Raw genomic sequence first — 13,808 nt, forward strand, 5'->3', positions numbered from 1 at the left:
GTCCAGTTGGCCCGTTGGTCGAATCGTGTAATATCCATTTATGTGGGGAATTCGTATATGACAATGGCTGGTGTTGGCCTGCATGGGAACGTGATGGTGGGCATTCTTGGCGTCAACATTTTTGTCAGACATGTCTTTCCACCACAAGGGCGGATCGCAGTATTGCGCACGAAGCACATCGTAACCACATCTGGGCCTTCCACCCCAGAAAAAACAATGGACCCCTCCAACGCACTGTGTCATCCAGCACCAAGTAACGTCTTCAGTGCTAAATAATTCGAAAACGGCACAAGGCATCTATTTTTGTCTTAATAGTTGTTTCCGGCACAACCTTCCCTGTAACACCACTACAAGGTTTTCAGACTGGTTCTGTACGATATAACCCATTGTTTGGCCTGTGTATTTGTTGTAATACCACAGTATCAACGTAACCACATCTGCAGTGACACTAATGAAGACTATAAGTCACAGGGTGGACAGCACTTTCGACCACGCTTTTGTTTCTTGCAGCATTCGATTCTGAAGCTTTTGAAAATGAGTCCGATTTCAATATGTGGTTACAATTTCTTCGTTAATGTACTTGTTATCTCTCACGCTTCAGCACCAACTTCCGTCGAATTTTCAAATTCGGCGTTGCCTGCCATGTACAGACTGCAGTCCTGTTGGATTTATGGTGTGGATGGCGATTATCGCGTTACTGTCTTTCGTTTTCCTGACAGCTTGATTACATTGGGACGTTTCCCTAATAGATGGAAAAGGGTCTGAGAACTAATCAATATACACGAGCAGAAAAATAAATGCAACAGTTTGAAGAAATGTATTCAGTGGCACAGTGCTATAATATGTGCATACTAAAGGGTTGTAGCGTCAGTGGTTCATTTGTCACTGTCACCGGCGATGAGACGGCCATTAGGAAGCCTATGGTCACCGTTTTAACTCTGCAGGCAGGAACTGTGCTGAGTTTAGAGGTGAACAGTAGTGTTTGCAACGTTTGTTCTGGGGTACAACCATGTCACACAGACTAGTATGCACCCTTGTAGAACAGCTCCAGGTAATGTGGGCCTGTGGGAAGCTGAAAGGAAGTCTCGATGGATTCCTTCGTATGTTGGGCTCAATGGATCAGCGGTAAGTCGCTGCAATCAGCAGGGACCGAGCTAGCGTCATCCAGGGACGAAACCCGGGCACACGTTTCACCTGTTCTGTCATAAGGGAAGACTGGGGATCGTCTGCTTGCAGCAGGACTAAGATCACGTGTGCCTGACACCATGTCGCCGCCAATCATGACTATTCTGATGCTGTGAAGTAGTTGACTGGAAACTGAAATGGCACTCTGTTGCCTTCAGTGGAGAGAGTTGGTAGTGTCTGTCTGCGAGTGATGGACGAATAAGTGTAAGGTGTAGACTTGTTGAACTGCCTGTTCCAGAGTGGACTTGCCACTTCAAAAAGCTCCGACCCCTGGGTTCATGGTGTAGGGAGACACCAGTCACACCTTGCGGTCACATTTGGTGTTGATGCAGGGTAAAGGAAACAGTTGCAGCTACACCGCACGGGCTGTCAGCCTCGTGATACTTCCATTATTTCGAGAGGAAGGTGATGTGGTCTTCCAGCAGCACAGTGCACGACGATATGCGGCTTCAAAAAGTATTCAATAATTCTGTGAGATAATTTATATACGGCCCAGTCACACTAATGTGTCCACCGGCTATGTCCGACGTCAGCGCGCAATAACCATCCACAGATGGCGGGTTCTAACAACCCTACCACAACAAAGGTCAGAAATTAATTACGACTGTGGTGTTCCTCACGCTGCTAAATATTGCAACAACAAAGTTATATTAAGTGGAAGGTGTCATTAGAGCACAGTTAATAAAGTCATTTCTTGAAATAATGGATAAACTAGGCACTCATCTTTTCGTGTTTCCCACGCTGGTCTTGTTGTGAACTCATGGCTCAATCGTCGAAAATCTAGGTAGTGATGATTCCAAGTTCGGGTGCAAAGAGGCCTAGGTGTTATTCTGCGATATTTAAAAGTTTTATAGATGTGTTTCATAAACCATTCTTCAAGATTTAACTTTTGCAAGTTAGGACAATGGTGATGTAAAAAAGTAATCAGCACTCCGAAATTTAAGTTACACTTCTTTTTTATTACTTTTTTTGCAATATCACGTAACTCGTTCCAAAACATCACTTCACAATATAAAACATACTTGAAAATATCTTCCTCACTGTTAAAGTTCACATTTCATAAACTGACTACAATTTGCGTCTTTTTAACATGATGACCAAAGCTTGACTCTCTAATAACCGCTTACGCGCCCAAAAATCAGAGTTCCAATTACGTCAAAGATCATAGTGACAAAAGAAAGAATACACATAAGAATAATATCATTGAAATATATTCATATCGATGTATCGAAGTACCTCTACATTAATGAAATCAAATCTGAATGTTGTCACACAAGTATGTTAACTATTTTACAGAAACACAGTAGAATGTTGCTGGTATAGAGAGGTTGAGGTGAGGTACCGTAATGGTTACGTAATTCAAGTACCATTACAAGGTGACGGCACTTGCAGTGGAACGTGCTTCAGAGGGGGGCACAAATTTTGCGTCGCAAAATGGCGCTCTCCAAAACTAGTGCTGAGGCAACTGCGGTGCACCACAGGTCACAGGTTACAGGGATGAGCGACAGCTGCAGAGATTTGTACGGGCGAATAGACGTGCCACTGTTGGGTATCTGACTATCCACATGGAACAAGGTGCCATCGAGAGCGTCTCCTCAACGACTGTTCAGCGAACGTTGCTGCATATGGGCCACCGCAGCAGGCGCCTGGTAGATGCACCCATGTTGACTGCCGTTCATCGGGGACGAAGGCTGCAATTTGTACGCCAGTGACGCAACTGAGTGACGAACAGTGGCCTTTTCAGATGAATCACGTATTATGCTCCATCGGACATCCTCGATGGTGAGTGTTCACCGGAGGTGAGGGTATCATCTGGAGTGCCCCAGGGAAGTGTGGTAGGTCTGCTGTTGTTTTCTACCAACATAAATCATCTTTTGGGTAGGGTGGATAGCAATGTGCAGCTGTTTGGTGATGATGCCGTGGTGTTCGGGAAGGTGTCGTCGTTGAGTGACTGTAGGAGGATACAAGATGACTTGGACAGGATTTGTGATTGGTGTAAAGAATGGCAGCTAACTGTAAATATAGATAAATGTAAATTAATGCAGATGAATAGGAAAAAGAATCCTGTAATGTTTGAATACTCCATTAGTAGTGTAGCGCTTGACACAGTCACGTCGATTAACTATTTGGGCGTAACACTGCAGAGCGATATGAAATGGGACAAGCATGTAATGGCAGTTGTGGGGAAGGCGGATAGACGCCTTCGGTTCATTGGTAGAATTTTGGGAAGATGTGGTTCATCTGTAAAGGAGACCGCTTATAAAACACTAATACGACCTATTCTTGAGTACTGCTCGAGCGTTTGGGATCCCTATCAGGTCGGATTGAGGGAGGGCATAGAAGCAATTCAGAGGCGGGCTGATAGATTTGTTACTGTTAGGTTTGATCATCACGCGAGTATTACGGAAATGCTTCAGGAACTCGGGTGGGAGTCTCTAGAGGAAAGGAGACGTTCTTTTCGTGAATCGCTACTGAGGAAATTTAGAGAGCCAGCATTTGAGGCTGACTGCAGTACAATTTTACTGCCGCCAACTTATATTTCGCGGAAAGTCCACAAAGATAAGAGAGGTTAGGGCTCGTACAGAGGCATATAGGCAGTCATTTTTCCCTCGTTCTGTTTGGGAGTGGAACAGGTAGAGAAGATGCTAGTTGTGGTACGAGGTACCCTCCGCCACGCACCGTATGGTGGATTGCGGAGTATGTATGTAGATGTAGATGGAAGGAAAAAACCATGCAACAATTGTCGGAAGAGTGCAGGCCGGTGGAGGGAGTGGTATAGTTTTGGGAATGTTTTCGTGGCATTTCACGTCATTCTGGAGGGCACAATGGATCAACACATGTAAGCATATATCCTTGTGGCTATGTTCACCCCCACACGACACTTGTTTTTCCTCGACATGATGGCATCCACCAGCAGGCGTGTACTTCGATGACCACCAGAATGAGTTTACCGTCCTTCGCTGCCACCCAACTCCCCAGATTTAAACCCAATCCAGAGTCTGTGCGACCACCTCGATTGGGATATCGCGCCGTGGATTCTCATCCTAGAAACCTAGAGTAGTTGGCCACTGCAGTGGAGTCGGCATGGCTCTATTTCCCTGTTGGCACTTTCCGCTACGTCACAGACTCTTTCCCTGCAAGTCTCCCAGAGGTCCGCGTTGCAAAAAAAAAAAAAAAAAAAAAAAAAAAAAAAAAAAAAAAAAAAAAAAAAATGGTTATTCGGACTTTTCACAGCTTTTCACATTAACATGACTGTAGTTACTGTGGGACTCGAATGTATATTTACTGTAGCCACTAATGAAGAGTCTACGACAAATTAAACGAGTAGACCAAGTGGAAGTGTATTGAAACCGTGACTGAAACGTCGGTTTATTTCAATGATAGCTACTTTATGCCACGGCACCATACTAACAAAAAATTATGTTGACTGTCACTGTAATGAAATCCACAGTGGAATACTCTGGCAACGGTAGACGGTGTTGTAGGCTAACTGAATAGACAGGGGATGGAACGCAGTGGAAAAACAGCGCATTAGAATCCTGGAAGATGGCGGTTCAAATTTCTGTGGCACACGTAGATTTAGGTTTTACGTAGTTCTCGAAAATCGTTTAAGGAAAATTCCGGGAGCGTTAGTTTGAGAAGGATACGAATTTCAGTCGCACGCGTACTCAATTTGAGTTTGTGCTCCATCTCTAATGACGTTCCTGCCACGAAATTTTGAATCCCAAATTTCCTGTTTTACTTCAGAACGAAACACTTGCTAATGAACCCCTCGATGACCCGGGTTAACGAAAACTGTATAATAAACACTCCTGAAAAAACAGTGTGAATCTTTCACTTTGCAGAGCAATGCCCGCTGACGCGAAACTTCTCACACAGGCTGAAACTGTTCCCCACTCGCGGACTGTTTCCGCACAGTGTTCTCATAGTGCCCCACAGTCGTAACCTGTAAGGGTTTTCCAGCTTCCTGAACCGCTAAACAGCTATCATTAGAAATAGCGTGACGCAGTATAGTTTATGGTGTTGTTGGCGCTGACATTGTGAATGTGGTGGCTGACTAACTTACCAGTGCACAGTGTCTCAGACGTGCCGGCATTTGTTTCCGTATCGGCAGCGATCGCTGGTCCGCAGCTGCTTGTTTGACCTCTGTGTTGCCCTCCGCAGCCTTGGAACACTGGCCTACACGTGTGCACCCACAAGGTCGCCAGCGTACGATTCACTTCGGCAGCCCCAGGCAGTCTGGCCACAATGTACGGACTGCTGTCCGCTACATTCAGTCACAGTCAATCGCTTAAGTTTCTAAAAAATTACATATTTACAACGGAAATTACGTGGTTCACTAGCAACTCCCTTTATTTTATTTATCACTTGTTTTTCACTTTTTTTGCTACAACTATCACAAAAGTACTTTAAAAATGAGTCACCGCTTTCAGTCTGCCAGTGGTCATGATCAGAGTCCATACAGATAAAACATAGCAGTCATCGTGCCGTCCACAGCTACCGAAGACCCCACTCAACGCAAGAGAATGTTCCCTGCAGTATAATACTCACCCCCTCCAGCCTGCGACTCTGGCGCGTTGTACGCCCTCTGATCAAAAGTATTGGGATACATACTTTTCTTTTTTTTTTGGGTCATCACTCATCTGACTGGTTTCATTCGGCTCACCCCGAGTTCTTCTGCTGTGCCAACCTCTTCATCTCAGAGTAGCACTTTCAGCCTACGTCCTCAATTAAGTACTGGTTGTATTACAGTCTCTGTCGTCCTCTACGTCTATCAGTGGACATTAATATGAGATTTATCCAACCTTCACGTATGAGATTACTTGAGATCTCCTGCGGACTCTTTGAATGAGGTCTGTCATTGGAATGGCAGCCCATTATTACACAAGAGCCTAAACCAAAGAAGGTGGCTATTTGGGACGCTATGGTACGGAGCAAAGTTGACCTTCTGACTCGTACCAAAGGTGTTCCATTGAGTCCAGGTTGGGACTCTGGACAGGTCAGCCCATTTCAGGAAAGTCATTCTTCGGTAACCATGTCTCAGTGATACTGATTTGTGGCAGGATGCATTCTTCAGCTAATGCAAACAGTTATTGTCTCCGAAAAGTTTCTCTACAGTAAGTAGTATACAATGCTGTAAAATTTGTTCATATTTTTCCTCGTTTAGCGTTTACTTAAGCCCAATAAGGGGACCAGATCGTAATCACGAGAAACGGCCCCATACCGCAATACCACCTCGCTGGTACAGTACTTCACTGCTGGCATTACGGATGATGGCAGGTAACACTCTCCAGGCATTCGTCAAACCCAACTCATTCCATCAAATTGCCATGAAGTACGCTGCGCCTCATCAGATCACTCGTTTTCTGTATTCCATCGTCCGGTGGCTTTGCGTGGCTAAGCGTTGCTTAACACTTACAGAAACGTATGGCTTATGAGGATACGCTCCACCACCGTACCCCATTCGTTTTAACCCTCACGCACAATGACGGTGCTAGCTTGACTGCTACTAGCCCCAAAGAGCTCACGATTGATTCCTTCCAATGATTTCATGCGATTTTTCGCAACCTCCCTACGAAGTGCTCGTCAGCCCCTGTTCATCAGTACAGTGAGGTCTGCCCGGTCTTGATTAAAGCTATGGTTCTAGATCACATCACTGACAGTCTACTTGGACATATCTGGAAGAGCTGAAATGGCCTCGATGGATTTGTCACCCAGGTGACGACGTCCGACGACTAGACCACGTTCGAAGGCACTGAGCTCTTCTGACCTACTCATTGTGCTGTTACCGTTTCTCTGCTGACCACACCTTACTCCCTGCCTCCTCTTATATTGGTTTTTCCGCTTCTCGTGACATCTCGTGGTCAATTCATCATTACATGTTGCCCTGACACTTTTGATTACATAATATTTCGAGTAGCTGTCAGATGCAACAATCAATCTCGTGTAATAAGAAACGTGATTTGGACCGACTGACCCTCGGTCGAGTCTCGATCATCCCGTGGTCACTGCAGCTGCGGCATGAAACATTACGAGGGTTGTCCAGAAAGTAAGTTCCGATCGGTCGCGAAACGGAAACCACTGGGAAAATCCGGTAAAGCTTTGCACAAATGTGTTGGAAAGTGTCTCTAGTAATCCCGTCGATGGTGTCGCGGAGCTCTTTTCAGTTTTGAGTGAACAGTGAGCACGTAATGATGCACAGGGAATAGCGTCTCCCGCCAAATATGAGGGCCAGATTAGAGATTTCGCCTGTGTGATGCAGCCCACATAACACAACTGTCGAGCAGTTCCTCCTTCGTGCCCATTCTCGGCCGCACACTGCAGGGGCAATGAAGACGCTCCTGCAGCGTTTCCGATGAGAAGTGTTTGATCACCCACAATACAGTCCATAATTGGCTCCCCCTAAGTCTCATCTCTGCTCACAAGAACCACTGGCTATGAAGACAAAGTTTTTCCACAGGCAACGAGCTGCAGACCAGTGCAGATAACTGGCCGAAAGCACAGGCGGCTGCTTTCTATAACGAGGATATTGGGAAGTTGATACGTCACTACGAGAACACTCGAAGTTGGAGCGCCGACTATGTAGAGAAGTAGGTGGAAGATGTACCTAACTGTTGCAGATAAAACGTTTCTCGTTTTTACTGTGGTTTCCATTTCGCGACCGATCGGAACTTACTTTCTGGATGAACTCACGAGCTTCGGATCTTTTTCTCTTTCTTCGCCACCTCATCTCGTATTTGTGTTCTAACGTTATTTGTCGTTCTCAAGGCGACCCTCGTATTATTATCTTGAAACATGTATCCCATTAAAATAAACGTTTTGAGGTGGCAGGAGTCTTGGGGTAGCAATACCCAAGTCTACAGATGGAGGTAGTACCACGTACACAAGGTATAAAAGGGCAGTGCATTGGCGGAGCTGCCATTTCTACTCAGGTAATTCTTGTGGAAAGGTTTCCGACGTCATTATGGCCGCATGACGGGAATTATCAGACTCCGACGCGGTGGGGTAATTGGAGATGGACGCACGGGACATTCCATTTCTGAAACAACAAATTCAATATTCAGAGACTCACATTATCATTAGTGTTCTGAGGATAACAAATTTCAGGCATTAACTCTCACCACGGACAACGCAGTGGTCGACGGCCTTCCATTAACGACTGAGAGCAGCAGCGGCGTTTGCGTAGAGTTGTCAGTGCTTACAGACAAGCAATGCTGCGTCAACCAGTCGGAGAAATCGATGCAGACATGCGACGAACGTATCCGTTAAGACAGTGCGGCCTAAACAGTGCGTTGATGAGGTGTGGCAGCAAACGAACAACCCGAGAGATTTTGCCAACAGCACGACATCGCCTGCATCACCTCTCCTACGCTCGTGACCATGACAGTTACGAGGGCAGTTCAATAAGTAATGCAACACATTTTTTTTCTGAAACAGGGGTTGTTTTATTCAGCATTGAAATACACCACGTTATTCCCCAATCTTTTAGCTTCACAACACTATTTTTCAACGTAATCTCCATTCAGTGCTACGGCCTTACGCCACCTTGAAATGAGGGCCTGTATGCCTGCACGGTACCATTCCACTGGTCGATGTCGGAGCCAACGTCGTACTGCATCAATAACTTCTTCATCATCCGCGTAGTGCCTCCCACGGATTGCGTCCTTCATTGGGCCAAACATATGAAAATCCGACGGTGCGAGATCGGGGCTGTAGGTTGCATGAGGAAGAACAGTCCACTGAAGTTTTGTGAGCTCCTCTCGGGTGCGAAGACTTGTGTGAGGTCTTGCATTGTCATGAAGAAGGAGAAGTTCGTTCAGATTTTTGTGCCTACGAACACGCTGAAGTTGTTTCTTCAATTTCTGAAGAGTAGTCCAATACACTTCAGAGTTGATCGTTTGACCATGGGGAAGGACATCGAACAGAATAACCCCTTCAGCGTCCCAGAAGACTGTAACCATGACTTTACAGGCTGAGGGTATGGCTTTAAACTTTTTCTTGGTAGGGGAGTGGGTGTGGTGCCACTCCATTGATTGCCGTTTTGTTTCAGGTGCGAAGTGATGAACCCATGTTTCATCGCCTGTAACAATCTTTGACAAGAAATTGTCACCCTCAGCCACATGACGAGCAAGCAATTCCGCACAGATGGTTCTCCTTTGCTCTTTATGGTGTTCGGTTAGACAACGAGGGACCCAGCGGGAACAAACCTTTGAATATCCCAACTGGTGAACAATTGTGACAGCACTACCAACAGATATGTCAAGTTGAGCACTGAGTTGTTTGATGGTGATCCGTCGATCATCTCGAACGAGTGTGTTCGCACGCTCCGCCATTGCAGGAGTCACAGGTGTGCACGGCCGGCCCGCACGCGGGAGATCAGACAGTCTTGCTTGACCTTGCGGCGATGATGACACACGCTTTGCCCAACGACTCACCGTGCTTTTGTCCACTGCCAGATCACCGTAGACATTCTGCAAGCGCCTATGAATATCTGAGATGCCCTGGTTTTCCGCCAAAAGAAACTCGATCACTGCCCGTTGTTTGCAACGCACATCCGTTACAGACGCCATTTTAACAGCTCCGTACAGCGCTGCCACCTGTCGGAAGTCAATGAAACTATACGAGACGAAGCGGGAATGTTTGAAAATATTCACAAGAAATTTCCGGTTTTTTCAACCAAAATTGGCCGAGAAAAAAAATGTGTTGCATTGCTTATTGAACTGCCCTCGTACATCCAAGACGACAGGAAGGCAGTGCTTTAGTCGGATGAGTCCCGTTTTCAATTGGTAAGACCTGATGGTAGGATCCGATTGTGCCGCAGTCCCGACAAAGCTATCGACCAGAGTTGTCAACAAGGCGCTGGTTGTGGCTCCATAATGGTGTGGGCTGTATTTACATGGAATGGACTGGATACTCTAGTCATGCTGAACCGATCACCCATCGGAAATGGTTATGTTCGGCTACCTGGAGACCATTTCCAGCCATTAATAAACTTCATGTTCCTAATTAACAAGGCGTTATGTCATCATACCAAAACTGTTCTTTATTGGTTTGAAGGACACTCGGAACAACTCGAGCGAATGACTTAGCCACTCAGATCGTCCAAGGTGAATACCATCGAACACTGACGGGAAAAAATCGAGAGATGAATTCGTGCACAAAATTCAGCAACGGAACGCTTCCAAGTTAATGGACGGCTGTAGACGGAGCACGGTTCAATATTTCTGCAGGGAACTCCGAAGGACTTCGAGTCCCTATCAAATCGAGTAACTTCACTACGCGGGGCAAATAGAGGTCCGACAAGATATTAGGAAGTATCCCATGACTTTGTCTTCATAGTGTAGCGTAATGCTCGATACTAGTTCCGCAAGCCAACAAATTTTGATGGCATTACGCAGCTGCAGTCGATAATGTTACGCACAAAATGTACCCGACTTAACAGTCCTCTGAATGTAAACGATATTTCTGGTCGAGTGTTTGTGAAAGTAGTAGCATCTATTCCCGTGATATCGGAGTTAAAATCATGGATAAAGCAGAATTTTCAAAACTAAATGACACTCATTAACGTCGAAAATACTATCAGGCGGGAGTTAGAATACATGGAAAGTGATTTTAAAACAGCAAATTCCGTATTGAATCGAACGTTTCAGCAGAAAATGCAGTGACAGGGATGTGAACATCTACCACAGATAACTGGGAGTTCTGAGAGCAGGGAAGATGAAGTAAAGAACGAGCAGAAGTTCTCCAAGTAATGGTATAAAATGTCTTACTTTAATTGGAGCTTTCGTTCGGTGTTAACAAATCAAATATTTTAGTTCAGTGCGTGATTCAAATTCAGTATAATCTAGAAATAATAATCACACACTTTTTCACCGAGGAAACAAGTATTAACTGCTGGAATTATCTTAAGTAAGACAGTCGTCAACCAGAATACTGTTTTGAACACCATAGAGCTTCATTAGGCCTGTTGGAGGTGGTATGACGTTGCCTACCACCAATCGTTGAACTGACTTACGATATTAGTTCTAGGGGAACCTACGGCTTAACATGAACGGCAAACACGGTGCCACTGAGACGTTTTCACAGAGGTGAAAGAAGCAGTCAGTGGCACACAAAAATCCTAGGAGTGACCGGATATCGAATCAGAAACCTTAGATCTGTGGTCTGGCACTTCGCGACTGAGCCTTTAATTATCAACCGATTGTCCTACACAGCAATGAGTACAGTTAATAACAAAAATGAAAATTGCGATCACAGATATTGCGTTTTGATCGACAGCGACCACTTCTTTATTTATTTAAGAAATGTTTAAATCGTCTTGATCACTGACTCATGTTCAATTTATTTTGCCTGAAAAACGGAACTTCCATCCGGAGCACACGTTCCTGGAGGTGTGTGGCCATCGCAAGACTACGCCCACGGCAGGACCTAGCACAAGGTCGGCGGTGCAAGGTTCGATACTTTCACGCATTGTGACGTACGCTTGGCCGACTCCGTATAAATAGCGGGCAGATACCAGACAGAAGCACATTTCGGCAGCAGCAGTAGCAGCAGCAGGAAGCAGCATAACCATGAACACCCTGGTACGTACCATTCTTCCAGACTCCAAGAGCAAATGCCTCGTTAGAGCCCAAGCCTGTAATGAATAGCTACTGTTCTCTCTTATTTCAACGTTAACGGTACATTTCTCAAGTCTAGTTGGAGGCTACATTAAATGTAACGTAAGTTTGAAATGTTCGGAGATATATTCTAAATTCGAAAGTAGGACTTGAATTTGCTGTGAAAGTGTAGGAAGGTATATCAAATACATAAAGGAACTTTGGGGGTAAAAATTATATCTCATGTGAGTACTGCACAGTTTTACTGGTCGTTACTATGTAGTCTGAGACAAAATGCAGATGATTTCAGTTACAGTCTGTTACGTAAGAGCGTGGTCGGCATTGCAGCCAGATGGTAAAAGAGATCACCTTAGATCTGTCACAGACCAGTAGGGTGGAGTTTTGTCCGTCATGCAGTGTACATTAAAGCATTAGTTTACTATGAAGTCTTTACTTAGATAGGCAAGAAGAGACTATGGTGCATCAAACGTGTGTCTTTTTGAGGCTGTGTTTCTCTTTAGCCGCCCCAAAAGTGATTCGTGCAAAAGCGGGTAAAATGATATAAATTGCTTAGAAACGTGGATGACTTTGAAAAACACGACTAAATCGGCAAAGTGACTCCTAAAGTGGAAAAAAATGGTTATTAACCTTTTTCTTCGGGAAACTCATTCTTAACATTGCGTCAAGTGCAAGAAACATTCACTTTGCAATAGCTGTCAACGCAAATTCGACGCATTTCGAGGTCTCTTCTACGTGAATATGCGCAAAATTTGGTTTCGACAGTGCTTCGGATATGCGAAGCAATTATCGACGCTACTGGTGACTGAACGAGTTATTAATTGTAACTGCATTTTTCTTTTTCTCATATGTGATGTTTGCATGCGATTTAGGTTGTTGACAGATACATTACCGTGATTATGCTTAACAAATTTGTCACGCTGCTACGATTGTAAAGGGCTAGAATAGCCCATGTAAACAGTTGACGACAGTGGCAGGTACTTCAAATGAGATTCATAACAGGAAAGTTGACACTATCCTCGCAAAAGATTTGGTAAATTTAACCATATTAATGAGCAAAAAAATTCGCTTCGTTTGCTTGGCTTTCAAGAGAAATTTCCCTCTGTCCTCGGTTGGGTAGAAAACGCATAATAGTTGTTCTAAGTGCCTGCTAGGCACTGTGTGGGGGTTTCCGGGCCTTTATTCAAATGCAGAATTTGTACGTTATGATACCATGAGAAACACTAATTCAAGTGGAATTCTGTATTTCAGATCGTCCTGAGTGCCATCCTGGCTGTTGCCGTGGCTAAGCCCGGCTACCTGGGGGCCGCACCCGCCGCAGTCGTCGCCCCCGCCGCGTACGCCGCCCCCGCTGTGGTCGCCGCCCCCGTGCACGCCGGCTACGCCGCCTACGGCCCCGCCCCCGTCGCCGTGCGCTCCGACGGCTACCTGCTGGACACCCCTGCCGTCGCCGCCACCAGGGCCGCCCACCTGACCGCCGTCGCCCAGACCCAAGCCCGTGACGCCGTCGTCAACGGCGCCGCCGCCCTGGCCGCCCACGCCGCCCACGCGTACGCTGCCCACGCTTACGCCGCCCCCGCTGTGGCGTACGCTGCCCCAGCCCATGTCGCCTATGCTGCTCCTGCAGCATACGCCGCCCCCGGCGCTCTCGCTGCCGCCGCTCATCTCCACGCTAAGGCTGCTCTGCTCGGCTGAAATGTCGTCTGTAGAAAAAATGTGCTGCATTTTTAAAGTAATCTACAAAAAAAATAATAAATAATTGAAACCACTATATTTCTCAACTTTATTTTCCATTTCTATGAGTAGAGACTAATGTATCCGAATCATATCCTAGCTACATACAAACTACATATCTAACTTTGAAAGTCAAACAGGAATCCATTGTTGGTACCAGCAACACTGTGCATGGCATTTCTCTTTGGATCACGCCAACCTACTAGAATGCTGTTAAAATAGTATTAAATAGTTTCATGTGTCTGGCACCTGAAGTATTGTATATACATGTGA

At 45.6% G+C, this 13,808-nt stretch overlaps 1 protein-coding gene across 5 annotated transcripts in view; it reads left to right on the forward strand.

The window, feature by feature from the left end:
* The window catches only part of LOC126253595 (cuticle protein 16.5-like), a 57,011-nt gene that overhangs the window by 30,210 nt on the left and 12,993 nt on the right, over positions 1 to 13,808 (forward strand). The window contains exons 1-2 of one of the 5 annotated variants that reach the window (XM_049955037.1): positions 11,693 to 11,768; positions 13,053 to 13,271. The exons of 2 other annotated variants lie outside the window; for them this stretch is intronic. In XM_049955037.1, coding sequence (XP_049810994.1) covers positions 11,757 to 11,768; positions 13,053 to 13,271 — 231 coding nt within the window. In that variant the 5' untranslated portion in view covers positions 11,693 to 11,756. Of the gene's footprint in view, positions 1 to 11,692; positions 11,769 to 13,052; positions 13,272 to 13,808 lie in introns of those variants that run through there. 2 more of the 5 variants (XM_049955035.1, XM_049955034.1) reach the window with 2 other exon arrangements.

This window comes from Schistocerca nitens, chromosome 4, assembly GCF_023898315.1.
Source record: "Schistocerca nitens isolate TAMUIC-IGC-003100 chromosome 4, iqSchNite1.1, whole genome shotgun sequence".
NCBI classification, from domain to species: Eukaryota; Metazoa; Arthropoda; class Insecta; order Orthoptera; family Acrididae; genus Schistocerca; species Schistocerca nitens.